Raw genomic sequence first — 26,328 nt, 5'->3', positions numbered from 1 at the left:
AGGTAAAGAAGCTGTGTTTGTTGATCTGCCGCAATATATCGACTAACTTTTTTGGCCCTCTCCAGCAAGTGATTGGCATGACGCTAAAATGCGGCCGCCACCGCCGCGCACCCCTCCTTGAAAGGTCCTCGGCCTGGCGATCAACATCAAGGTCCATCTCTGACAAGCAAACGGGCATGTAAATCAACAACCAAGATGCCAACAACAACAGAGACTCCAGCAAGCTCGAGGGGCTTACCATCTGCAGCAACACCCGATCTGCGAGATCGTTTACCAAAATTACAACCTCGGCGCCGTCAGGCTCCTCCATCCAATCCGTTACCAGTTCCAGAAACACCAGAGCTGCCCTCTCCGCCAGATTTATCAACTCTGACATTCAAGAAACCTTCCAGGCGGATCCTCTCTCCAAAAGATCATGATTTATTTCTCACTTCGCCGACCTATAAGCTAGTTGTGAGCTTTGTGTTCGGTCTCACAGAATCAGTGGTTGACACCCCCGTTTCAGCAATACGAGACGCCGATCTAAGCCCGGCAATCAAAACAATCCTTCAAATACTCGATAAAGTACAAGACGTCGTTCAGCGGAGTCCTCCGGAAGAACAGGGAGACTCTCGATTTGGAAATAAAGGCTTCCGCGACTTCCTCGACTTAGCCGCAGAGGAACACACGGAGTGGCACAAGCAGCTGGGCATCACCTCCTCCAGTGTGATTACCGAGATCTCTACGTACTTCCTACAATCTTTTGGTAACCGGACGAGGATAGATTATGGCTCAGGACATGAGCTCAATTTCATGCTGTGGCTACTATGCCTCTACCAACTCGGCATTGTCACCCGATCCGACTTTCGCCCCCTGGTTTTGAAAGTCTTCACACAATACCTGTCTCTCATGAGAATAATACAATCGTCATATTATCTAGAGCCAGCTGGTTCACATGGCGTATGGGGTTTGGACGACTACCAATTCCTACCCTTCCTGTTTGGATCCTCTCAACTCCTCCATCACCCTTTCATCCGTCCCCTTTCTATCCACCAGAATCTCATTCTCGAGGAATACGGTAATGACTACCTATATCTTGGTCAAGTAAACTTCGTCAACAGTGTAAAGAACGTTGAAGGACTTCGCTGGCACAGCCCTATGCTGGATGACATCTCATCTGCTAAATCTTGGAGCAAAGTCGAGGCCGGCATGCGTCGTATGTTCGTGGCTGAAGTGCTGAAAAAACTGCCTGTTATGCAACATTTCCTGTTTGGGTCATTAGTACCGGCAGTCGAGGAGATGAGCACAGAGGAAGAGTTCGGAGTTCCAAGCGAAGAAGAGGATCCTGAAGGCGGAGAGACGGTCGTCATGGTGGATGGCATGAGACATGTGCATCAGATGAATAGCTGGGGCGATTGCTGCGGCATCAAAGTGCCCAGCAGTGTTGCAGCAGCTCTGGAGGCGAAGAAAAGAGGCGCGGGAGGACAGGGACTGAGGCGTATACCATTCGATTAAATTGGCTAAACCGCCTAGCTGTAGAGCAGTCTCGAATGAAACAATGCTAGACTCCAAGCAAGTTTGTTGTCAGTACCATAAACTTGAAATGGCTGTGTTTTCATTTCTCGCTTGTAACAGCCAGCATCCTCCATGCTTCCAGAACGCCTGTTCCAGAACGCTTCTTCCTAAAACCACGACAGCCAACAGCCCTTGTCCACATTGCGACGTTCTGGAATCTCGAATTCTAAACTCTAAAAGCCAAACTTCGCCACAGTCAACCATGATCCATCCGTCGATCGAACAGGTCAAACTGTCAAGCCTTCTTCTGGGTCTAGATGTGCGCGTTACTTCGTTTCCTGCCCAAGACCCAATTTCTCGGAGCTTCTGGATTTCCCATGCAGAACTTCGGAGATCTGATCGCTCCCAACGTCAGACAGGATGACGAGGAGAACTTGTGCTTAATTAATGCAATGACGATCAGAGGAAATGGAAACCCGGTGGGTTGTTTACGATGTGGTTGCAATCGTAAGTATTTATTTCCTATTAATCCAGCTCCTCACTCCCCAGCATAAAGCTGGCATTACATCTTAATAGCAGTTCCCTACCAATGCCCTCAATGAGAGTGAGGCTCTAAAACTCCGTCATCAAACATCTGCGTTGATACGGAATCCTTGATATCAATATCATTGTGTATCTATATCCTTCCTTCTTGCTATTTCGGTATTTAGTATCTCCCGTACACTGTACAGTCCACGTAAGACCTCGTTACAGAACATCTGGTCTCTCAAACCAGGTAATCTTTAAGCCAACCGGGGTTCATCCCAGCCATATTCGCAACGACTGTCTTCTGGGGATCCAAGGGTGGTATGACTGGAAAGTTTTGCTTCCAAGCTGTTCACTGGTTGGTGTTCAGGCTGCGAAATCCGATAGGATGAAGCATCTGGTTGTTTCTTGGATTGTGAACCTGTAGTAGGGTTTATGCTTCGACTCGTTCTCGTGGCTTGAGAAAGTTAGTTGCTCGGGAATACATGCTGTTCGATGAGGGAAGGGGTACTATACTGGGGCAACTTGTTCGTCGTGCATGAATATCTACATGTGAGTCATGGAATTCGTCGTTGTTCAAACCTCATTTGTAGTGTTTCTATTCATTCATTACAGTTAATAGGTACAATTAGGTGCAATACAAGCTCGGCATCCAGGAGACAAAACTTGATGATTCTAATATGCATTGCCATATCCTGCAGGTATGGTCCCATTCAAGCCATTCGTCTCATCCATTGCCTTTCATAAACTCATTACAACACTCAAACTCCATTCGCCGTCTCCGTCATCACAGATGCTTTCTACCATCCCTCCACTACGTTCGTCCTGACATAAAGCCCCCTCGCTGGCTTGGCAGTGACACCTCCCTTGATGACAACATTCTTCTCGTCCAATTCCCGCTCATCGTTCAGCGCGAATTCGAACCTGCCAACCCATGCGGCGAGAAGACACATGAATTCCGCTTTTGCAAATGCCTGTCCAATACAGCTGCGTGGGCCGTGTAAGAATGTCAAATATGAGTAGTTGCTTTGGGCCCCTCCGTTCGCGCTGTGAGGGTTCTTTTCGGACGGTAGCCAGCGGTCTGGGTTGAACTTTCCTCCGTCTGGTCCCCAGAGTTCATTTGACTTGTTGATGGCCCATGGAACCATCATCACACGAGTACCTTTTGGAACAGCTTGGCCAAGAATTGTGGTATCTTGGGCTGCGTCGCGAAGAGTGAGAGGCACAGGTGGGTAGTATCGTAGGACTTCGTTGCACACTGCGTTGAGGTAAGGCATATGGTCGATATCCTGGGTTGTGACATCTGCATTGCCGTTGATGCTAGGTAGCTTTTCTCTGATCTCTGCTCTCAACTTCGTCTGGACTTCGGGGTGGAGACAGAGCATGTAGATAGCCCAAGTCATGGCAGTAGCCGTCGTTTCATGTCCAGCAGCCAGGAATGTCATCAACTGATCAATTAGATTCTCTTCGCTGAAGCCACCACTCTCAAGGGCCACGCTAAGGATATCAATATCTGTGAGCTCGCCTTTTTCCAGCTTGTCCTTCTTGGATCGGATGAGTTGACGGCAGGTGGTTCGGATGACTGCTGCGGCAGCTTCGATCTCGCCGTTTCGTTTCACGGGGAGGTTACGGACAAACCAGCCGGGGAGAAACATATTGAGAAGGCCAAGTATAGCTGCTTGTCTGGACGGCTTGAAGACAGTCCTGTAAGTGTGGTTGAGCTCCGTATTAGGGTCCTTGATGGCTCCAAAATCTTGTCCCATGCCCGCCAAACCAATGATATCGAGGGTAGCTCTGCTTGCCCATTCTCCCACTTCCATGACTGCGTCGTCCTTTTCAACGTCTGGTCTCTTGTGCGAGGGCGGTAATTCTGAATTCGGCATGCCGCCTGCATTGATGTGTTCGGTCATCGCGAGAACAGCCTCCCTGGATTTGTCCCAGAAGACGGGGACGAGATCCTTAACATGACGGTACGCAAAAGCTGGCATTAGATTCTTCCTTTGTCGTTTATGCTCTTCGCCTTCTGCCAATAGCACACCAATACCTAGCAATCTTCCGAGTCCGGTGGCAACGTGCGATGGCTTGATGAAATCGTAGTTTTTGGTAACAAGAACTTCACCAAGGCCTTTTGGGCTGGTAATAAACAGACGTTCGGAGTTAAACATTCCCATATAGCGAATAATACCATCGTTTGGTACACTCTCGATCCTATTGCCACGATCAGCTTCCGATATCCGTAGATCTCATCCATTCAACGCACCAATTAACCATGGGTCCTCCAGTAGGCAAAGCCTTGATCTGATCAAAGTGGCCATTCCACCAGCTTCCACCAGGAGGAGTAGGGAAGTGTCTTATCGGCGAAAAGTACTTGGGATATAAGACGATCTTGTAAAATGCCCATATCGAGAATGACAGAAGCCAGATTTGTAGAAACGTTCCGACATAACTCGGCCGTGAGAAGACGAGTAAATCAGGTCTAAACCCAACAAGAAACGCCGAAGAAGCAGCTGAAAACACTGTCACAGGTTTGAAAGGTATGCCGGACATTTTGAGTAGCTCGCAGATCGAGATTTTCAAATTTGGAGCAGGCGGCGGCGGGGTAGCAGGTGAGGTAGCAGCCTGTTTCTTTCTGATGTTAGCATGTTTCTGTCGCAACAATAAACATAGATGCTAGACTAACATGGTGCCAGCCGGACAGGAGAAGTAGCCAGAAATTGAAATCGTAGCGTATTGTCGAGCTTGTGAGGCGTGGTAAATATTTGTTGTTGGTTCGTGCTGGTAGCGAGCGACCCTTACGTTTTCAACGCCAAAATGCAGATCAGGGGTTGGCAGTGGGTGACAGAAGTAGTCGCATACTAAACATTGGGAGTAGAGTAGAGAAGAGAAGACAACGGACGAAACATATATCCAAGCAAGACGGGCACTGGGGAGGGTATGCGTGGCTGACGGCGCGAAGCTGTTGATGCGAGACTGGACTGTCGGTGCAACTACATGAAGAATTCCTGTTCCAGCTTAGACGGAAGTTGATGCGAGGGGCGGTGATTGGCCAAAATGCAGCTGCAGTAACGGCCACGGAGGGGTTTCGCCCCGAAACCCTGCTGCACATCATCCAATCCACGCCGCGCCATGTCTTGGGAGGGTCGAGGGCCGAGGTTATCTCGAGTAAGCTTGGGGCAGGGCAGCGCAGGGTAGGCATCGTTCGCAAAATATTGAATTAGAATATTGCTGCCCCTTCCCAGCTAAAACCTATCTGCGATGGCTGATGCGGCGTGATTGAATTTTGGCACGCACACAACCTCCCCTGCAGGGAGAATACCATATGACATGCTCGCAACCCCTTGAAGCCAGAGGTAATACAGTATTTGGTGTTCGCCATGGGCCCATACCTAGGTACAGCACTGTACTTCAAGGTCCGTAAAGAAAACCATCCTATTCGTCGATCACACAATTTGAACTTGTGGAGCCCTGTCTCCAGCATTGCACCGTCTCCCACGTCTAGCATAAGTTATCCCATGAGATGGTATATTGCAGGTGTGCGAAGAATATTGCCTGTTTGGGATACGATAGCGAATCAGTGCTTGTGCCTGTCCTCCGTTCAATACAAAGATTCTTGATTACCTAATGTTCATGATCCCAGCTACCTTTTCTACACGTATTGAAACACATGTAGAGCACGTTATTGCCAGTTCATTTACTATATAAGAAATCAGATCTACGGCCCATTAACTCCGATTCACTTACCTTTAATGTCCACTGAAGTACACAACCCCACGATAGCGAGTGAATGCATGTGCCTGTACCGGTCACAATCTAAGGTGTAGCTCCACTTCATTTTTTACTTTATATCTAAGATAAACTTCAAAGCATTCTTTCAATCAAAAACTGTTGGCAGATTTCTTGCCGAAAGATCAAGAAGACGCCAGTGAATCAGACGGTCTGCTATTAATCCACTATCATGATATACCAGGATAATTGGATTGTCTCAGTACAAAAGAGTTGAAGTTCTTTAATCTGTGGAGGAATGATATGGACACCGATAGGGCCATCGGCTCTGAATTATACAAAGCTCCTCTGTGCATGATTTGTGGCAGCTTCTTGGCTTCAAAGATGGTATACACGACATCCTTTCATTGATGGCACGTCCAGGTCGTCGATAGGCCATCAACGGCACAAGTAATGGCAAAATTCGGACCAGTAAGTGTATTTCTGGGTGTTGTGGGAAATACGACGTCCAGCCACGCGATAGAGAGAGGATGAGGTACGGGAACGAGAAATACCAGAAATAAACGAGAGCGAGCAACAGTCAGCCACCTTACTGGGTACCACTTGGTCTTCAGAATAACGATAACATGTACGGAGACGATTGAAATAACATGTAATGCACTTTGAGGCGGTTGTTGGTAAAGTAATGTAACTGGGTTCTGATACAACCTTGCGGATAACTGGCGCATCCTCTGAAGTATGGTATCAAGGCTTCAGCTGGCCGGCATGAGAACCTCCCTGAGAAAAGTTGTGTGCCACTTGGCACACCTTCGTCTTCACAGAACGATGCGGGTATGCTGGTAAAGTCGGTAAATGTACCGCTCGTCGAATATGCCAGTTCTCTTTCGGTCACAGGTCGGGACCCTCTGTCTCATTCTCAATCTGACCATTCGATGATTGTTCATGGACCTTGTATTTGCGAGATCTGCCTTAGCTTCCTCCAGCGAAGACCTCATAGTACACCCATCCCGAAGCAAATGCCTTGCAAAGATGACTCAAAAGAATTCCATTTTCCGACTCCAAGAACCACTTCCCTTATCTCAATCTGCGTGCCTCACGTTCGGACTCGAGCAGGCAAAGGATATCGTCTTCGCGGACTGTAAAATTCTGCGTTAGCTTGTGCATATCCTCAAACCACTATCCTATCTTTTCCTGCCACATCTTCCCCTGATTCGATGTCTCTGGTCCGACTGATTTCTCTAGAAATGGATTTATTCGTACCTGGGCCCTTGACGTTACGGATAATGCTTCTGGTAGTGTCGTCCATGAACTCAACTCTGACTTGAGTAACACCTCCACGGGAACCTAGTAGCTATCAGGATCTCTTCTCTCGATCTGTCTGCCAAATATGTCCTCATCGTGATTGTTCGAACATACCGGTACGGCCCAACACACGGGTGACCTTCACAAGCTTGACTGGGACCTTTGAGGAATCCATATTTGCGATCTGTTGATATCAGTATTTGCTCCGTGATCTCGATTTTTCGGTGAACTGACTTAGATGAATGCGCGGGGATTCGGGAGAGTGTGGTTGTTGAAGTTTGACTTGATAGCGGGCTGATTTCGTCGAAATTCTCGAAACTCTTCAGTGTGCTCTTGCCTCCCAGCAGGGCTTGTTAGCGAAGGGGCGCTTGTCTAAATGTGGTTAGAATAAACAGCCACATCCTATCACCAGCCTCACTCCTCATCAAGGTCGCATTTAGGACCTACAATCTCCTAAGAATAACATTTCTTCAGTCTTAATAATAAAACTTCATTTTGCTGTTACACACACCAAAAAACGTCTATCTAAAAGTGAAGATTAGACATTGCGAACACAAGGACAGGCTAATGAGATGATTTGAATACCCATAGACTACGATATTGGAACGGATAGAGATGATTGGACGAAAATAAGACTATTAATTTCGACAGGTCAGTTTATTGTTGTCTAGAATTTAGGCGATAGCATCACTCTAGGTTTCCGAATGTCTTATAGATGTAATTGTCAGGAGAAACTCCATGTGGACAGAAGCCAAGATCGTTTTCAGCTTTCCGAATCATCTGCTTTTACAGCAACTGCATGTCTAGCTCTGCATCGGAAGCCCAAAGCTCACATAAGGTTGACCAACGACGGCCCAAACGCAAAGTTTTGAAGCTTTCGGAATTCCTTCATTCTATTGAACACCTTCCCGTTCAGATTCTCCAGTGGCGCCCTCTAAACCTCTGTATTCTGCTAGCTGGCGCCGTTGTTTGCAAACACGCTCTATTATTGACATCTCATTCGCGACCAAATCATGATCATGAGCGAATGCCATGTGTTATCATATTAAACGTGTTGCCAAGAAAGGGCTGAGACGCGGGTCGAGTCTCTCTAAGTTGAGCAGCCATGGGCCTGGATTTCGATGTTTGTTTTGTCCGAAGGTCGGCATGAGCTGGGCTGAAATGTGGCGCACCTACTATAGAAGCGGGCGCTCTTGGATGAGGATTGCTACTGAATTTTATTTTCAGCTACACGCATTCCACACATGAGTCTTGGGAGTAATCTCTCAGTGTAGTGGTCTGGTATAAGATTCCATCATGTCTTCATTTCGTCCACCTGTCCTGGTTACAGGACATCCTATCTGTTTTCATCAGGATGAAAGGCTACCTTCTCTCGGCAATTGTAGCATTGCTGGCTCACACCAATGCTCACCCTCAGACATTTCCGGTTTGTATCGTTGGAGCTGGACCTGCCGGCCTGACTGCCGCCAAGAAGCTTGAGGATAAAGGACGAAAGGTTGTGATATTCGAGAAACAAGATGAAGTAGGAGGGAAATGTCAAGCTGTCTACGAGGCGTAAGTTATTCTCATGGCTGTCAGTTTGTGGCCACATTTAAGACTTTCTTCAGGAACACTTTCCATCCCTTGGGTGCCCTCCTCTTCTCGAATGCAAGTTATCCCGAGACTCTGAAAGTCATCGAAACCTCAGGTGTCCCTGCTGTTCCTTTTGTAACGTAAGGTGCCCTTCGTTTGCCCCTAAATTGCTCTGACTTCGTTCTATATGCTGATCAAATGTGTCTGTAGTGGACAACGCTGGTTGTATGATGTTCCGACTGGTAATCTCGCCTTGTCACCCGCTATCTCATCAGGATTTGCAGCACTTGTGGGCCAGGAATTCCAAAGATACGCTGTGTATTGGAACACCATCTTTGCTCCTTATTCCGCGTTGAGATACAAGGTTAGTTGAGATGCGCTCCTCTTGGGATATCAAATCTAACCCGCTCACAGAATGGTGTGCCACAAGAGCTGACTGTGACTACCTCACAATGGCTAGCAAGCAACAATTTCCAAGCTTTGCCAGTTCTGTTTATTCAAGCGATGGTGGCCTTCGGCTATGGGGATCTAAGAGAAGTTCCGATTGTAGGCTATTTCTACATGGGTCTGCTGTGCATACTTGCTGACTTCAGGTTCCAGCTCTACATGCTTCAGTATTTGACACCAGATATCCTCGGGTTCTTTGCCCAAATTCACGGTGTTTATCTCATTGGTAAGCCGAGTCTATCTGGCTTTGGAATCTCATTTAACTCGATGTAGACTTTCACAAAGTGTGGGTAGATTGGACAAAGAAGTCAATTAAAGGACCAATATACCTTCGCAGTAAAATAAACAAAATTGGTATGCTCTCAAACTATCTGAGCGCTACGTTTATTAATACTAGACTCAGACCGATCGGGACCATTTCCAAAAGTATCCTACCACCAAGGCCGCAAGGACAAACGCACAACGAGATCTAGGACCGAAAATCAACTGTGCTCCTCAATCATCCTCGCCTTCCCGCCCACCATCGCGGCTCTCCAAGCAGCAAACCTCAAACCGACCGCCGAAGAAGTCTCTGTGTTCTCACCGCTTCGGCTCACATCTTACTTCTCCGGCGCGGTCCGTCTCAAAACACCACGGAACCTGACTTTCAGCGCCGCCAGTCCACCCACAGTACCGGTACCAGCAACAGGGGCACCAGTGTCCCTGCTCCATCTTTTCAATACCTCGGATATCGCAACCACTTGGTCATGGGGCAATGGTACTTCCACTGCCGTTGCTCGACAACTACTCAAAGAAACTTTGTCAAGAATCAACAAGGACCCCACAGATCCCAACGCCGTAGCCAAGCCAGTGACGGACAAAGATATCTTGGGATTTCAGCCGAATGATTACTTCCCTCATTTCGATCCAGCAGAACTAGCGGGGGGTTGGTATGACAAGTTCAATAAACTGCAAGGAGTGAAGAAGACGTATTTTGCGAGTGGCTTGAATGGGTTTGAGACTGTGGAATTTGCTATTCGGGCTGGTAGTGAGATTGTACATACGTTTTTTTGAATAAAGGGGTATCCGGTAAGAGAATTGGCTTGTTAGACTCTGCTCTTGTTGTTTCCTCATGCTGCCGAGACAACAGGTTTCGAGGACGCAGTGAGCTGATAATAGTAAAGAGACGTTAGCTGGCAATGTAAATGGGTTAAGATGGTAGATAAATATGCTAGATTGAATATACCCGAATCGCTTTCTCGTGGACTCAAAAAACAAACCTTCATAACAAGCTCAAAGTCGATCATGCAGAAGGATACTTTTCGCATCATGATTGGCAGAATCGTCTTCCCAACTCTTCAAGCATATCTGATTAGAATTACCCATTTTTATTCTTGAAAGTTTTGTCGAAATGGTTTGCGATCATGCTCGACTAAATTGTTTACCTTCACCCTCGCCGTTTTCAATGCAGGCTGTTTGAGGCTCGGCCTGGCATATGTATCTACAATAAAGATGCAAGCTTTGGATGTCTCGTTATGTAGTTATGTTTAGGGATAAAATTCTATTAAATTCTGTCATCTCCTTGATGCCACTTCTGAATATCTTATTTGTACGCGAATTGAGACCGACGTGATTTTCACAGTAATATTCGTCGGCTTCCATAGTGTCTAGGCAGACTCTAAGTAGTGTTGTTGATTCTGTATCAGAGAAATTTAGTTCTCAGTTCGTAAGCTTAGAAGAGAAGGAAAACATTAAGACTTCATGAGAGCTGAAAAAGATGTAGCTCCTGGTAAGTTGACGCGTGTCTTAGCAGGTGCTAAAATGCCTGGAATGCACTTGACAGTGCTGGCCACGACAAGGTAATATCCACCATCTAGTCGTTTTTTGCAAATAGAAACGCCATAGAAGTATCGTGAGAGTATTTGAAAGCTTCGTAAGAAGCTGTCTATCATTTTGTGGCTGGAAAGATCGGATACATGCCCGACATGCCAAGAAGTCTAGTTTGGGATTAGCTCAGGAGATTCAAGGCCCCATTTTCCCCCAACCTCTCAACCTCCACTTCCATCTCTACTGCAAATCACCAGCTTTCTTTGACCGCGCCCAATGCTTGATATCCTTCTCAATCGAAGCTGACAGATTGAGATGCCTTGACTCTTCGACTTTGTCTAGACACACGCCCTTCTCACGCCCGCGTGTAAGTAGAGTGAATTTTTCTTGTTGCCTAGAAGGCTTATGAACGCCCTGACATCCACCGGGGATTGCAAGTTGTTGAAGGAATGCCTCTTGGTCCCTAAAGATTGTTTCGGATTGTAACTCTGCGTAGAGACAAACTTCAGAACATGCCTGGTCGCAGGGCTTGCGACAGATGTTTTAAGGACAAGCAAAGATGTAACTTCGAGGACGGTGAAGAAGCATGTCTTGAGTGCGAGCTCTCGAAATCAACTTGTACAACGTCCCGCTTACGAGTGCGCCAGGGACGACGTCCGAAGGTCAAGAATCTTGGTCCCGAAGGCTCTGTTCAGGTATGGGCTATTGATGGACCATCGAATTGCAATGTTGCGGTTCCTAAGAACCATGCCTTCGTACCTCAAGGAAGGCCCAATCTTCTGAGTTTCAATTTCTGGGGTACGCCTAAGTTTCTCACGGTAGCGGAACTTGCTACAGACTTGCGAGGAAATGGCTTGCAGCCAATTTCAAATCCAAAGGATGACCAAGTTTTGTCCTTGGCGTCGCCATTCCAAGTCGACTCGCCCGAAGTTCTCAAACTTTTCACAGATACATATGACCTATTCATGCTTGGCCCAAGCTTTGCTTGGGAAATGCGTGCTGCTTTTCAATATTCTTACCTTTGCTCTCCAGTCCTCTTGCACGATATCATTGCTGTGTTGTGGACAACCGTCAAACGGGCTAGAAACAACATAGTCGCGTGGGACCAAGATGATGTCGCAAGAGGTGCCGTTAGTCTTCAGCAACTACGAACGGCGCGGATATCTGGCATTGGCGATGCTCTTGCAATACTTGCTCTTGGCCAGACCCTAGCAGCTTTTGATCTCCTCACTAGCTGTAATGGCTCAACTTCGATCTTACGATATTCGCTCACATCAATTCGTCCATGGCACGAGAGAGTTGCAAGGAACCCGTTACTGGACCCTGTCATCATTGCATCGATTTTCTGGGACACTTTGAACTGTCTGATGAAAAGCGAGATTCCTATTCTAGAGCATATCTTGGGGGACACTCCAATTGTCGACCGGATGGCAGGACATTGCACAACTTTGCTTCCTGTATTGTACAGCTTGTGTGTGGCGAGCAAAACTTTCACGGATAGTCTTGCTGGCGCAGTGGCCGACAATGCTGATCTGGCACACATTCAGCAGAAAGTATTTTGGTGGCGGCCAGAATCCCCTTCAGATCTGACTGAGAAATTTTCGGGTCAGGAAATACTGAAGATGGAAGCACAGGCTGCCATGTATCGAGTAGCAGTACTCCTATTCTGTCATAGAATTTTGCACCCAATAGGCACTCTCGATGAAGTTGCTAAAGAGCATGCCCACCTCATTATGTCCGAGTTCTCGAGGTACTCGGCAATGCTCAAACCAGGAACACGCTTACAGAACGTTGGATTTCCCATTCTTCTCGTGGCGTTGGAGATACCTGATCTGCCTAAGGACATCTGGAATTATATCACGTTGTCGGCTGCGGCTCCAGTGTTCATGTCGAAGATATCTGTTTTGATAGACTGGGTGTGGATGAAGCGGAGTAATGGATGTACGAGTTTTCTTCTGGACCTTGTCAAGCGTGGTCCTGATTTCGTTGTAATACCTTGAAGAGAATGAAATTCAAATTGCTGGAGGAAAGGTGATTTTACCGTTCCTTGACTAGGCCCTAGGACTCAGGTGTCTGAGAATACAAAGCAATGCTCAGCCTGCATCAAAGCTAGAATAGAAATACCCCCATATCGGTCCGCTCAGCCACTAGGGCATTGGAATATACCCAGGCTCAGCTCGACAAACGATCTCACAACCTGTATCTCTATGTTCATCTAAGTAGACCATCACAACACAAAAGCTTGTATTCATTACTTGCGCAGAACTCCACAAGATTCCCGACGGGATATCATCACTTCCTTCCACCAAATTTTATCCTCTCCAGAAACTTCAGAACCCCCGCTGCCACTACTTCCGGACTCTCTAACATTGGCGCATGACCAACACCAGGCACTACCACAGTTTCTACATCTTTGAAGTTCGATGCCACCCATTCGGCTTCTTTGAGTGGATCCGACCAGTCAGGATCCTTATCCCCAATGACCACCAACGCTGGAGCTTTGGTCTTTCCCAGCCACGGTGTGACAACATTATGATTGGCACCCACAACAGTTGCATGAAATGCCGACCACCTCCCCGGTCGCTCGAGTAATGCTGTAGAACTATTCGCTCTCGCCTTCGACTTATCTCCAAGACCAGGCCACAATGTTCGAGAGTACGCTCTCCACACATATGGACCCCAAGGCCACCAAAGGGCCACACGAAGAATTCCCAACATGAGGGCATTCCCTCCATTCCGGAGGAATGGCGCAAGAAGTATCAATCCAGCGACAGCTTCAGGATTCTTCCCTGCTGCGATGACACTCGCTCCAGCAGATAACGACGCGCCGGCAAGAATTGCAGGAGCCCCACCGAGAGCGCCAATGATCGCCAGGAAGTCATCTGCCACCGCTTCGTCACCGTAATGCTTGAAGTCAGCAGTACTATCGCCGTGGCCACGAAGGTCGTAGCGAGCAACGCGAAATCCTGCAGCGACAAGCTTGGCGGCGAGGGGACCGTAGGCATCCCGAGTATCACCCATTCCGGGAGAACAGACAATTAGAGGAGCATTATCCTTGCCTTCGACTTCTACGGCAAGCATGCCGCCATCGATCGCGACTTGAGTGATAGGCATGGTCGTGATGTCAAAATTGAAGCTCCAAGATGGTCAAGATGTCGATTGCCGATGTAAGAGTCTTTTGTTGTCTACTCGGATGCTCAATAGAAGCTGTCTAATTCGCAAGTTTCTTGTGACAAGCCAGATGAGTGGTATTAGAATGAGGTTCAAGTTGCAGTGTGCAAATGTGCAGCTCCCCAAGGTAATATATACTATTACTCAGAGCTATGCACACATGATCCTTATCATACCGCTTCTCAAGCATTCGAGGATTGATCATTTACGTGTAATGAGCCGCAAAGGTTCTAGCGCTGCCAGTAAATATCAAACTCTCAGGCTGCGCCGTGCGCTAAATCGCGTATTGATCCACACCGAGCCATACCCCGTAAACATTGCTCTCCACATGCATACATGCATAAGCGATGCAGGGGTACGATCGCGGATTGAGCCGCAAAAGGTTTAGCTCCGTATGTAATGCCACTCAAGAGTTCAACGCCTCTTGTAGATTTGGATCCGACGGCGATTAAATTCCAACAGACCGGCATCATATTATACCGCATATCACCTCCTATTAGCCCGTGTGGCTGGGACTAGATTAGAATACCATGGTCAATGTAGGTGGGCGGTCTCGGGGGTGCACGCCATGCCGAAAGAGGCATCTGAAATGCGGTAGGCTATGAAACTTACACCTGATACGCAGCAGGAAATATATTATTTTGTAGTGTGAATTGATACTGACAGTCGTCAAGATGAAGCCCATCCCACTTGTATGCGGTGTCTGAAAAGCGGACTCCAATGTGATGGCCAGAAACCTATCACATTCGTCGTCGGTACCATAGTCAAGTCTCGCCGGAGCACGAAATCGAATTCAAGATGCCCCCCTGATACAAACCTCTGTGTTAGTCGGATCCCTCGAACGGCCTTACTTAGTAGTAGCGAATTTGAGATTTATATTTGCTATGCTCTGAAAAACCTTCGTCGTGGCGGATGTATTGAACTATCCACAAGAAGCATTCAGCCAACCGACCTCATCACTCCACCAGTTCCAGCCGCCAGGCACCGTATCCAGATCTCCCACCAAGCTATCTTTAGCTTTGCGGCTATTTTCTTCGGGATGCAGCACCGCCAGGCTCGCATCACCCAGACCGGGTTCGACTTATATGGCATGGTGCTCCGACGGCTCAACGAAACACTGTCAGATCCAGCTCATAATACCAACGATGATTTGATCTACGCAGTAGTGACCCTCAGTATCATGGAGATGTTCGTATCTACAGGGGCAGGGAATCATTTAAAGCATATGGACGGGCTTGAGCATCTGCTTGCCTTGCGAGATCACAACTTACCGATTTCCCTTGAAACGTCGGAGCTGTATCGGAGTTTACGGCAGATGATTCTTTTCGCGGCACTAAGATCGAGACGAACATCTATACTGGCTAGTTCGGAATGGAAGAGACAGTTGAGAGAGCATGTTGACTCGACAGATGAGTTGATGAGGCAGGAGGTCTTTGACATCTTGGCGGAGTGCACTGTTGTGATTGCACTACGTGATCATGCATTGGAGGACTCTCAAATATCTTTTGAGAAAAGTCAATTCCGACTCAAGTTGCTCAAGGTAAATGCACTGTCCTTACTGGACCAGCTTCACTCCTGGAAGAAACGATGGGATGATGACAAGGAACACAGAGCAACCGAAATTCCATTGACTTGCAATAACCTCGGTCCATCAGAAACCAGTCGTTCAGATGGTGCATTACTCTTTACGAGAACTTTGGAATACCCAAACGACTTCGTCGCAATTACAGTATTGCTATACAACATAGCCCTCATTCACGTACTCCATATCCTCGCCTTACTCACATCACCTCCGCCCAAATGCCTTCCTGCCGAAAATCCATCTACATCGCGACTACAAACACCAAGCATCAAGAAAGAAAATGTCCTCAACGACCCACCTCATTTCCCAAAAATTTGGTCCCAACCCCCGGACACCCAAACTCCCATAATCAACCAGAGTTCACACACGATAAATCCCTACCTCCTGGCCCAAGACACTCCAATCCAAGATATCTGTCGCAGCATCCCATACCACCTTGTCAACTCGCACAGAGCATCCTCTTCGACGCTTCACTGGGCCATGGCTACAATTTGGATCAGGCTTCGCGGCGAGGAATCGGTTCTCGGACGGTGGGTAGTGAGAGTGGTGCGCGAGCGGAATCCGTTTCTCATCAAGACGATGAAGACTTTAGCGCAGTAGAACGCAGTGGGTCAAATACCCTTATTCTTGGAAAGAGTGGAGTTTTGTGTTTTGGTTTGATGCATTGGTTAACTGTGGCGTACGGGGAATGTGATCAGTAGTTCGACTCAACATATTGAAGGATGAAGGGAGGGATCAGGACCATCGAGGGCGATGGTGACGACAGGCGCGTACTGAAGCAATATGATCGGCGGGCTTGATTTTCATTACTCTCGTGTCTATTTGGGATTGAGGTCTGACGGAGTTCGGTCACAGAGAAGGTAGAGAAATACAACGATGCGTACGTATCGGTTTTGCAGCTACACGGTTCTGCCGACTGATTCCTAAAAAAAAATCCCTCCAAGGAGTGAAGCTTTTACAGCTATCAGATATCTGCAAGCATTCCATATCAAAATTTCCCCAAGCTGGAAGGATTTAGAAGCAAGTCCTATAAGTTTAGAATAGAAAGCGAAGCTAGCATATTCGCTTGAAGGCTGCTTCCAAAATTTGTAGGCGTCAATCTCTAGATCCGATGAATGGCATATCTATCGAGACTGCCTCTAGCTTTGCCCCTGGATTACCCACAGACGAGCTTACGAGAGAGGTGTGGAGTGCTGCAAGCCATTAAGATGTCAGATTTTAGAGCCCTTGCTGTCGAAACCCCTCGCTGAAATACAATATTTGGAAATCAGAGCACCATGATAACCCGTGCGTTTATTGATAACGGAAATGTGATCGTTCAGGAGTTTTCTCCACAGGTGGAAGACCAGTTCAAGCGGTTTGTTTCGGAATATAAACATCGCTCGCTCGCCAACCTTGAAGTGACACATCCAGCTAACGTTCGGACAGAAGATAAGACATGCATTTCTGCATCTCGCATGCAAGTCACTGGAGATGGTCGTGGCCTCAATCAAGCACGACCTTGGTATCTCAGCCACCACAGTTTCCGGTTCCGCACCAACAAACCCGAAATTCATCCTCCATCCTCCATCCCCCATCCTCCCTTATTTCTTATCTAGGTATCATACTGCGGCGTCGCTTTACCCAACGCTGCAGGCTCACCACAACACGAATGGGGAGATTTGTGGCGTTGTGCCTGTGTCCAATCGATATCCCATGCAGCTGCATGTAGAAACGAGCCTATCTCGGCTCGACAGACGAGGCGCAGGCCTGGCGTCCTGCAGCTTGTCAATAAAACGTGCTGCTGCTGCTGCTGCTGCTGCTGCTACTGTAGACAAAAGCAAGCTGTCAACATTGACAAGCCTTTATAAATTCCATCGATGGTCATCTCACTTAACAAGAGCCTCCCGGATGAATATCACACAAAATTGAAAGCACAGTGCAAAGGAAGGAGTAATTATCGCGAATTTCAGCGGTTGTCCGCATCCAAAGAGAGACACCAATAGGCGGCCGCTAAGCTACGCCAAATCCCCTTTTTCGTGGCGCAGATCTCCCGCTCAGCTCCCCCAAGCTCCACGCTCCCGCCCAGTCAGTCTCTGATCAGCCATCTCAGCGTCCCCCATCGCGCCCCAAGCACAAATCAAGAGCAATTCTCCATCGAAAAGACTTTTGACTTTGACGTCTTGACATCTGGACTGCAGGCGATCCCCCACTTCTCTGTCGCGATCAATTCAACATTCCTCCACGTCAACAAAAACAGGAAGAGGCTTCGCTGGTCCATCGCCAATAATTCATAATCTCTAGACACCTCCTCAACAATAACAAACCCAACGATGCATCTCCCACGCCTCCCGGTCCTCCTCACGCTCCTCACACTCGTCTTCCCATCTACAATCCTCGCACAAGTAGCCAACGAGACAATCACGCCCGAGAACTCAGTCAATGCGAAGATCTCGCCCGGCAACTCGAAGTACGAGTACGTAGGCTGCTACTCCGAGACGACGCTCAACAACGGCACGAATGGCATGCGGACATTGAACAGCGGCAAGACGGAGAGTGTGGATACCATGACGGTAGAGAGCTGTTTGGATTACTGTAACAAAGATGGATATGAGTTTGCTGGGCTGGAGTATACGAAGTACGTTCGGGCTTTTTGCGTTCCTTCCTCCCTGCCTACACGCCTCATTCGTGTAATCCTCTGCTGTCAGTTGTAAGTATATGATTCGGAACTTTCACTAACAATTCTCCCCTCTACAGAGAATGCTGGTGCTCGCACTTCCTCTCCGCAATTGCCGACAAACTCGAAGACAGCGCCTGCGATCTCGCATGTATCGGCAACACGACACAGATCTGCGGCGGTTCCCTCAAGCTCAGCGTGTACACCGTGAAGGCTTCGAAGAAGAGCGCGACAGGCAAGGTCATTCGAACGACTCCTGTGGGCAGCATTCTGGCATTAGGCATTGCGATGGGTGTTCTGTTGTGTCTGGCTTGAGATGGCTGAGATCGGTTGGTACGAGAGTGATTCACGGAACAAAGGGGAGGAATAATTACTAATTGCGACAACAACGCGCATGCGCCCTGATCATGAGAGTTCGGCGAAGTGGTGTATATTCTCTTGGCGGAGTTGCGGACAGAGGCGGAAGTTACGTTGGATTTGGCTGAGCCGTGTTGAACTGCTGGACACGCTTGCTAGCCAGGCTTCACGTATACGACTGGAGGAGCTTGCTTGCTTTATATGGGTGGCGCGGTCAGCAAAGGTAGTTTTGGAGTTCAAGTGTTGGCTTCTTTCATTGTTCTTGAGCGTTGGAAATGTTTAGTGTTCATGGGATCATGCGTGCAGGTACTGTATCGTTTGCGGATAGAAGGTTAAGACAGAGAGCGAGAGACAATTGCATTATTGCTCGCACAGAGACATAAGGATAGGCCAATGGTTTGCATGCTGCTTGTCTAGCAAGAACGAAATAAGATGAGAGCACTAATGCTATAATTCTAACTTCCCAAGCCCACGTTCTCTGACAGCCAACTGGACCCTATCTTTTATGCCGTCAAATGCATCACTCCATATCTTCGTGCCTTCATTATCATCGTCAGCTTCATCAATGAGCCATTCGAGCCACTTTACTATAGCAGCTACCTTGCTCATGTCTCGCTCATCCAGTATTACCCTTCGTAGATATCTTTCCATAGCAGCCACATCATCTGGATGTGGCCCGTCGTCTGCAAACTCCCTGAACCACGCGCTGAGAGTATCTCTTAGCTGGGGTAACGTACTTAGTTCTTGTGTTGTGAACGTTGGCCTCGGCTCTCGAGGTGGTAGCCGAATCTTCCGTTGGCCAAGAAGAAGGCCAGGAGGAGGTCGTTTCTTCATTGCAGCTGTGGTCATCAACCCGCCTTTCTTAGCAAGTCTTTTGCGCCTATGCTCATTCATTATCTCCTGACGCATTTCTTCCGGCAAGGCAGCGAGGAACTCAGGATCCAAAGTGTCTGAGTTGTACCCATCAGAGTCGCCGCCTTGGTCTCGAGAGGTACTTCCTTTACTCGCAACGAAATTAGCCTGAGTAAGGTTGGAGTGCGAATCTTGTTTGGGCTTGGCCCGAGCACCTGGAGGACGTCCTCGACCGCGCTTCTTGGTTGGAGTTGCTCTCTTGGGAGGTACAATATGAAGACCTTTGCGAGGAGATTGTGGCAGAAGACCTTGCTGAGCTGGCGCAGCACGAGACGCGTACGATGCAAGCACCTCCGCTTTCATATCATCTGGCAATGCTTCGAATACATCTGGATCAAGCCGGGAGGGCAGGCGTGGAGGCTCTTCCGGAGTGACACTATTTGACCTTGAATCCATAAACGGGGATTGAGCTCTCGAGGAGGGCAGGCTTTTGCTTTGGGCCATGAGCTTCGATCTGATGTCATGGGGAAGTGCGTCAAGGACTTGCGGGTCAATTTGACTGGGGATGATGAACTGCGTGCCCATGACATTAAGCACCTTTTTAGCACTTTGATCTGCAGCATTTGCTCTGGCGATGACGGCGGCGGGGTGAACAGAAGGAGTGTCTTTCGTCTTCTGTGGACTTTCAATATCATCGGCTACATGTTTTCCAAAGAGTAAGCGAGCAGTTGATGACTTCGGTTTTGTGGGAGTAACTATGTCTTTCATTGGATCCGGAGGTTCCTCAAGGTTTGACTTGTCCCAACCCGTCGACGTATACTTCGGTTTGCTTGGCGTTTGTGGGTCATCGATAGGATCTGCTGTGATTTGCTTTCCCAACTTTGGCGGTGCGGCACCCCAATTGATCCTTCTTTGACTGCCATCTGGCATCTTTATGTTTGAAGCTTTAAGGAGTTCCAGCTTCGTCATTTGAACACCAAGACCCCTGAGTTCACCAGGCGAGAAACCATAACTTCGCAGAATAGATACTGCTTCTCGTCCGATGACTTCAGCATTGTTTGTTGCAACTCCAAGAACAATGCTCTTGTTGAATGTATCGCATTTCCCATGTCCCAAATGCTTGGGTGGATCCAATGGAGCGTCCGCAGACTTTCTCATGATCTTCATTGTCAATTGTCGTCCTTTGACTCCCTGATCGACAAGACGACGCTGCAGCTCGATGCACAAATTCTGGACAAACTCCTCGGCTTCTGGTTGAGAAATGAATCGTATGCCCCAGTTGACTTCCGCAGACACGGATTTACGGATAACTTGCTCTCCGACCTCAGTACGGTCGATGCCTCTGGAATAATCCCATATCTTCTCCCCGGTCTTGGGGCCAAGTACAGTCATGAGACGATCTTTCGTTAACTGTCGAACATCTTTGACAAACTTTACCCCGACCTCCTCGAGCTTCCCCCCGATGCTGTACGCAACACCAGGGAGATCCTGGACAGTGAGCTCACCAATAAAGTCCAGAACATCTTCAGGCTTGATCTGATGCTGGCCTGCTGGTTTGGCTTTACGTAGCGCAACTTTGGCAAGAAGGATGTTCGCTCCAATTCCTACAGATACTTCGCAGCCTGTCTTATCCTTGATTTGCTTTCGAAGGTCGTCCGCAATCTGGTCTGCCTTCTCTTGCTCCCTCCAGATGCTTCCTTCGTGAACCCCGAGACCATCAGTGCCTCCTGCAGGCAAACATAGACTGGTGATATCAACAAGAGCTTCATCCACACTCACGCTCTGAACAATGCCTCCAACATCCAAGATGGCATCGTAGAAACCCTTGCTCGCTTCTTCGTAAGCTGGAAAATCATAGGGGAGGACTTTGATATTTGGGCATAGTTCTAAAGCCTTCTTCATCCACATCCCATTCTTCACCCCAAAGCTCCTAGCGGGATAATTACAACTCGCGATTTCACTTCCAGTACCACTGCCATGAGCAACGACCGTAGGTTTGTCGATGTAGTCTGGTGCATTCTTGAGAGATACTGCACAGAAGAAGCTGTCAAAATCGACGTGCATGATATATCGTCGAGCTCCTGGCTTTTTTTTGGTCGGTGATTTCTGTGAAGCCGATTTTTCTGATGCCATCTGCTGGAAGCGAGACTTCAGGTCAGCTTTCCAGGTCGACAAGTGATGGAGACGAGATTCTGAGTAGAATTGCTTGAGAAAGTCTGGATTTGCAGTCGAGGACTTTTTAATGTGGGGATCAGCTAGCAAAATAGCATTATGCTCTTCAGCTGTCATGATCCTGGCTCTCTTGGATGGTGACGGACTTTCGACGTCGCGTGACCGTTGCAAAGAATTGGATGGTTCCATAGACTCGGAAGGAGCGGCCGCGTCTATAGTCTCGACCTCGATTGTCGGTTTTTGGATATGTGGCAACACTTGGGTATCCTCGTATTCCTTTGGAACAGGAACACTCTGTCCAGTTTTGAGTGGACTGGACCTTCGAGCCGCATCTCGTATTGCGGCACTATTTAAAGCGTCCTCCAACGATGAGGAAACCTCAAAGTCGCCTGACGATTCGGGGTTCTCGAGCACTTTTATTGCTTTTACTGGGTCCTTTTGCTCTCGGCGTGGTTGCCCTGGAGCCAAATCTTCCATAAACGCACTTGTTCCGTTGAACGCAACATTCTGTGTGCTCGGAAAATGAGCCCCATCCTCATCATCGATATCGTCGACGACGGACTGAACCTGGTTGCTATACCAACTCGTGCTTGTTTGTTCTCGGTACCCACGCTGCTGGGTATTAGTCTGACTGACCATCTTGCCGTCATTGAAGCCTAAAAGTCGCTGTCCCACGCCCTCATCAACAACCCTATAGGAATTCCATGGCAGCAATTTCCCAGCAGCAACACTATCCACAATCCATGCTGGCTTGACGATGCGATATTTGTGGAACTCGATGGCCTTCTTCGGCGTCAGATTCGCCGCGATGATATGCGTCACCGTTGTTTTGCCATCGAGATATTGCATAAAACCCCCTCCATAGGCCACGATGATACGATGAAGGTCGTTGAGCGAAGGCTGTGTATAGCCATTGACGTGTGCGACGACGCCTCGAAAGATCCTGGGCTTGTCCGCCGACTCCGAACGTAATTCCGCGTCGAGATTCTGGAGCTTGATCTTCTTGCGGCGAAAATAGTCCGAGAAGCCGCCAAATTTGGAGCCTTTGTACTCTTCTCCTTCTTCATCCTCGAAGGTGTGAGCTTCGATGCGCTTACGCACGGATTCGGAATTCTTCTCGAGGCGGCTGCCCATTTTGAATATTGGTTGTCCGTGAGGCGGACTTGGCCGGAAGTAAAGCTATCTCAGGATCATGGTTTGGTCAGGATTTGGTGTGGCTGTCACAAAATGCTGCTTGCCTGAAAGATACCTACCACGAGGTCGCGTCAAGGTGGTGCGTAAGCACGTGAAACCAGAAACCAGCTAGGTACCTGGTGTGGGGCGCCCCGCAAAATTAGTATTATGTGACTACGTAGGTACCTAGGTACTCGTAGACGTGAGAAGAGGGCTGAGAGGTCAGGAGCGTGTTTCCTCGTTGATTTTTTTCATCTTGCAACTTCACTTCTTCGGGTATATACTACTTCAATCCGGCTCAGAGAATGCAATCTGTTGACCTGTCTGCACTCGCATCACGGACACCACCCTCTAGGACGCTGTTAGCCCCTGCATTGAAACCGACAAGCCGATACAGTAGAGGCTCTATGTGGCTATCGTGAGTTCGCCTCACGCTACCGACTTTGTCTCCTGAGATTGGACTTGTCGCTCCTGTCTTTCCCCTCGTCTGTGGCAAGACCCAGTGTCTGTTCTGTTTTGGGGACGAACTAAGGAGCTACGAAGAAAGGACAGGTTCCCTTTACCGCCCTTCAAAGATGATGGATCGTGTTGAACGTAGTCACCTTAAAAGAAAAAGATCCTGAGGCCAAGATAGGGTGTTGTTACCCAATGTGTACGTCTCAGGGGCTTGTTCTCAAATTCTTGCGGGATTTCAAAGGCATTGTTCAGCACGGCATCAGGCTTTGGGAGCCAGGGTTTGTACGTTTGACAAGATAGACTGTGTTCCCTTTCACATATAGATCTTCTGTTCGAATGCGATTCGATGTGATATTTTCTTTGACGAATTTACCAAAAGAAAATTTCCATTACCAATTGCCTTTGTTCGGAACAAGGCGTAACTCAAGCAACTTAACTTAACAAAACTACAGTCTCGACAACGGTCCCGTGTTTGTCTCCATCGTTGCCATCGCTGTTCTTCTCGGTATCTCTGATATCAACATCTACCTCCGCCGCCAAACTGACGCTCAAAGTCCGTCGCAGGTCTGAGATTTAGTGGACAGTAGAAGAAACAATTTGCATTTGAATACAAGTTCGGAGGAAGCGCGTATTTCTATAGTATACGTCTCCGTTTGGTAACCGGGCTGTTAATCAGGCTCGAAGAACCAGAGACACCAGCTCGTAATTTCCCGCATTTTGGTTACAAACTCCTCAACCATCTGTTATGGACTCTTTGTACAGGTGTAGTAATTTGAAATGCGGCACAAGAGGCGCGCTGCCCGCCAACCAGTTTCGAATCAAGCGTGACGGGACTCGTGCCATTGTTTGCATTTCCTGCAGCATTTGTAATGTAACCAACCTTTCCCTGACCCAGCTAATATGTGACGTAGAAGGGAGAGTACCTGCACCAACTGCATCACTTCCGCATTCGACTCTAAACCCTCACCGCGGACGATCCACTCCCTTACATATACAACGGGTCTATGATAGCTGAAGGCGGGCTTTTGCCGAATGCCGGGTACGATATATCCAACTTCACTATCCGACTCCATTCTTTGGAGGCTCCACAGAATGGGACTCCAACGGATCTGGAGGATTCTGCGAGGGCGAAGAGGTCTTATATAAGACTGGCACGTCTGTCATTAGACAGGAACTTCGTGCTCAACTTCAAATAGTATCTTTACCGATACTTAGCAACTGTCAACTGTCTACCCCGTACGTGATACACCTATCTCTTGATCTTCTGAGATCCCCAGCCTTCCCGTGTTGACACCGAGTAAATACTCGACCGTTACAAAGTGTTGCAAAGGAAAATCTAGGCTTGAGGGGACAGTATCTCTCTATCCGTTCTCTCCGAAACAACAGACCATTTTGACTTCTTATAGAAGGATTTCTACTAGTCATACGTTGCAGTTTCTTCAAATCGAGAACTGTGCTAGAACCTTAATATCTTATCGCAGTGTTCGGCAAATCGAGAAATATATACTGTGACCTGCCTGTCCCGCTCTCTATGTTTGCTAATCGAGCCAATGTGAATTAATGCCCTGTGGTTGATCTGACTTTCACACCTATTCGGCTGACTCGTTAGTGCATAGGAAAAGTATAACCGCGAGGATTTATCATGTGGCAGTAACAAACTGGGTGGCATAAGTCCGTGCGCTACAAGCTTGAAAACGTCGAGTATGAGTACTAACAACGCCACGATACTGCATTCAATATTCCCACTTATAAGAACTCTTCTTTGACTAAAAAGGTTCAGTTGAATACAATATCTTTTCTTTAAAACCTTTATTAGTCGGAATACCAAAGCGCAAAGTAGAGAATTTCATGTTTGAGTTCGAGTTCCTCAGGCAAGCGAGGTAGCCTGTAGAGCACGGACTTCTGTCACCCAATTCGTAAGGATGGATCGGACCGATCCGTGCGCTAGAGCCACGTTATCCTGCACTAGTGGTAAGAGTTAGGCTATATTAGGCTTAGCGTCTGATGTTCGCAACTCACCGGGGTTGGATCTTTGAGGTGGCGATCAGGTTCCACGCCATTCGTGACGAGTTCAAATTGTATTGAAATTCGTAGTTTCGATTCGACGAGATCCGTGGGGTATCCGTCTGGCTGCTGCCAGGATCACACTTTATCACAAGACGGTACTGAAGACGCTGATCTTGTTCCTGGAGTGAAGGTCTGGAGCGAAGTGCAATCCTGGCAGCAGCCCGTATCCCCTCAACTGCCGTATTGAGCACACTTTTAACAGGGAGTTTATAGCCAGTCCCCTCAACTGTCGAAACCACACTTTTCCAGGGCACAAAAGCGAAGCGCTAAGGCTACCTGGACAACGACAAAGCATTCAAATCTTAGCGTTCTTCGCTTAATTACAGGGTCCTGCTGGTGTGTTTAACACAGCAGTTGAGGGATAGCAGACGTTCGATCGTCGATCTGGATATATTACTGTTTCGTACAGAGGGAAGACGGTGAGAGGAATCGTGGATAATTAGTTTTGGCTTGATCAAACGAAAACTTTATTTACAACAGGCTTCCAAGAATGGTCTGCTGATAGTAATTATGTTTTTCTCTTCCTCTAGAAACTCTTTAGCATGATTCGTGAGTTGTAAAGTTGCAACGTTATACTTTTTCATTTCTCATCAAAGTTATACAATCCAAATTGGATCAAGGCTCTCTCTCTGTCTCTAAAATATATAAGATTCAATATCCTTCTTTGAACCCAGAAAAATCGTCCACGGCAATTCATCTTCCACTCTAGGCAACCTTCGACCTCATTATAACACCTTCCACCCCAATCTATTATTCAATCATGCTTATCAGCACTTATTCTTCTGATGTCTATAACAATCTCCCTTCGCTTGGTGACGCAAGCAGGGCTTTTAACACTATCCAAGGAAAATCCCTTGTGGAATCCTCATTGAAGAAACTCTTTCTTGACCATAATATAGACCGAAAGTACGGCCTCATTCTTCTCTATCAACACTTTGATCTTGATGACAATGAGAAACTCGTGAAATTCCGT

The 26,328-nt window shown here is 47.8% G+C and overlaps 9 protein-coding genes across 9 annotated transcripts; 5 read left to right on the top strand and 4 right to left on the bottom strand.

Moving 5' to 3' along the window:
• The first annotated feature begins 177 nt into the window (after positions 1-177).
• Positions 178-3,207, top strand: RRD2 (Serine/threonine-protein phosphatase 2A activator 2). Its single transcript, XM_058501607.1, has 2 exons — positions 178-2,571; positions 2,642-3,207. The coding sequence occupies exon 1, from the start codon at positions 196-198 to the stop codon at positions 1,492-1,494; it is 1,299 nt and encodes a 432-aa protein (XP_058362928.1). The 5' UTR covers positions 178-195; the 3' UTR covers positions 1,495-2,571; positions 2,642-3,207.
• On the bottom strand, positions 1,497-4,981 carry ONS95_008069 (uncharacterized protein). Its single transcript, XM_058501606.1, has 3 exons — positions 4,700-4,981; positions 4,280-4,644; positions 1,497-4,227 (listed from the first exon to the last, which is right to left on the bottom strand). Exons 2-3 carry the CDS (start codon positions 4,564-4,566, stop codon positions 2,820-2,822), a joined length of 1,695 nt encoding a protein of 564 aa, XP_058362927.1. The 5' UTR covers positions 4,567-4,644; positions 4,700-4,981; the 3' UTR covers positions 1,497-2,819.
• Positions 4,982-6,816: 1,835 nt separating this feature from the next.
• On the bottom strand, positions 6,817-7,219 carry RPS28A (40S ribosomal protein S28; the record flags this gene model as incomplete). Its single annotated transcript, XM_058501605.1, has 3 exons — positions 6,817-6,878; positions 7,003-7,086; positions 7,159-7,219. 3 exons carry the CDS (start codon positions 7,217-7,219, stop codon positions 6,817-6,819), a joined length of 207 nt encoding a protein of 68 aa, XP_058362926.1.
• Positions 7,220-7,646: 427 nt separating this feature from the next.
• Positions 7,647-10,486, top strand: ONS95_008067 (uncharacterized protein). Its single transcript, XM_058501604.1, has 7 exons — positions 7,647-7,695; positions 7,773-8,598; positions 8,827-8,980; positions 9,031-9,162; positions 9,217-9,289; positions 9,337-9,417; positions 9,467-10,486. The coding sequence occupies exons 2-7, from the start codon at positions 8,399-8,401 to the stop codon at positions 10,114-10,116; spliced, it is 1,290 nt and encodes a 429-aa protein (XP_058362925.1). The 5' UTR covers positions 7,647-7,695; positions 7,773-8,398; the 3' UTR covers positions 10,117-10,486.
• Positions 10,487-11,112: 626 nt separating this feature from the next.
• Positions 11,113-14,272, top strand: ONS95_008066 (uncharacterized protein). Its single transcript, XM_058501603.1, has 2 exons — positions 11,113-11,236; positions 11,366-14,272. Exon 2 carries the CDS (start codon positions 11,382-11,384, stop codon positions 12,867-12,869), a length of 1,488 nt encoding a protein of 495 aa, XP_058362923.1. The 5' UTR covers positions 11,113-11,236; positions 11,366-11,381; the 3' UTR covers positions 12,870-14,272.
• ONS95_008065 (uncharacterized protein) lies at positions 13,162-13,983 on the bottom strand (the record flags this gene model as incomplete). Its single annotated transcript, XM_058501602.1, has 1 exon — positions 13,162-13,983. The coding sequence occupies one exon, from the start codon at positions 13,981-13,983 to the stop codon at positions 13,162-13,164; it is 822 nt and encodes a 273-aa protein (XP_058362924.1).
• Positions 14,273-14,439: 167 nt separating the features above from the next.
• ONS95_008064 (uncharacterized protein) lies at positions 14,440-16,854 on the top strand. Its single transcript, XM_058501601.1, has 2 exons — positions 14,440-14,634; positions 14,715-16,854. The coding sequence occupies exons 1-2, from the start codon at positions 14,571-14,573 to the stop codon at positions 16,220-16,222; spliced, it is 1,572 nt and encodes a 523-aa protein (XP_058362922.1). The 5' UTR covers positions 14,440-14,570; the 3' UTR covers positions 16,223-16,854.
• Positions 16,855-17,934: 1,080 nt separating this feature from the next.
• On the top strand, positions 17,935-18,315 carry ONS95_008063 (uncharacterized protein; the record flags this gene model as incomplete). The annotated part of the gene is made up of 1 exon (XM_058501600.1): positions 17,935-18,315. One exon carries the CDS (start codon positions 17,935-17,937, stop codon positions 18,313-18,315), a length of 381 nt encoding a protein of 126 aa, XP_058362921.1.
• A 767-nt stretch (positions 18,316-19,082) lies between these two features.
• Positions 19,083-24,704, bottom strand: REV1 (deoxycytidyl transferase; the record flags this gene model as incomplete). The annotated part of the gene is made up of 1 exon (XM_058501599.1): positions 19,083-24,704. Exon 1 carries the CDS (start codon positions 22,791-22,793, stop codon positions 19,083-19,085), a length of 3,711 nt encoding a protein of 1,236 aa, XP_058362920.1. The 5' UTR covers positions 22,794-24,704.
• Between the last annotated feature and the right edge of the window lie 1,624 nt (positions 24,705-26,328).

The sequence above is a fragment of the Cadophora gregata genome (genome assembly GCF_030347475.1).
Source record: "Cadophora gregata isolate MNR1 chromosome Unknown scaffold_2, whole genome shotgun sequence".
In the NCBI taxonomy this organism is placed as follows: Eukaryota; Fungi; Ascomycota; class Leotiomycetes; order Helotiales; family Ploettnerulaceae; genus Cadophora; species Cadophora gregata.
This window is presented reverse-complemented; position numbering and strand designations above follow the sequence as displayed.

Bases quoted from the DNA above. Each gene is read 5' to 3' on its own strand.
- ONS95_008069 (XM_058501606.1), bottom strand. From the start codon at position 4,566: ATGTCCGGCATACCTTTCAAACCTGTGACAGTGTTTTCAGCTGCTTCT. The intron at 4,228-4,279 runs GTGCGTTGAATG...TCGTGGCAATAG, and splicing joins GGAGGACCCATGGTTAATTG to GATCGAGAGTGTACCAAACG.
- RRD2 (XM_058501607.1), top strand. From the start codon at position 196: ATGCCAACAACAACAGAGACTCCAGCAAGCTCGAGGGGCTTACCATCT.
- ONS95_008064 (XM_058501601.1), top strand. From the start codon at position 14,571: ATGGTCAATGTAGGTGGGCGGTCTCGGGGGTGCACGCCATGCCGAAAG. The intron at 14,635-14,714 runs GTAGGCTATGAA...ACAGTCGTCAAG, and splicing joins AAAGAGGCATCTGAAATGCG to ATGAAGCCCATCCCACTTGT.
- ONS95_008067 (XM_058501604.1), top strand. From the start codon at position 8,399: ATGAAAGGCTACCTTCTCTCGGCAATTGTAGCATTGCTGGCTCACACC. The intron at 8,599-8,826 runs GTAAGTTATTCT...ATGTGTCTGTAG, and splicing joins TGTCAAGCTGTCTACGAGGC to TGGACAACGCTGGTTGTATG. The intron at 9,163-9,216 runs GTAGGCTATTTC...TTCAGGTTCCAG, and splicing joins ATCTAAGAGAAGTTCCGATT to CTCTACATGCTTCAGTATTT.
- ONS95_008066 (XM_058501603.1), top strand. From the start codon at position 11,382: ATGCCTGGTCGCAGGGCTTGCGACAGATGTTTTAAGGACAAGCAAAGA.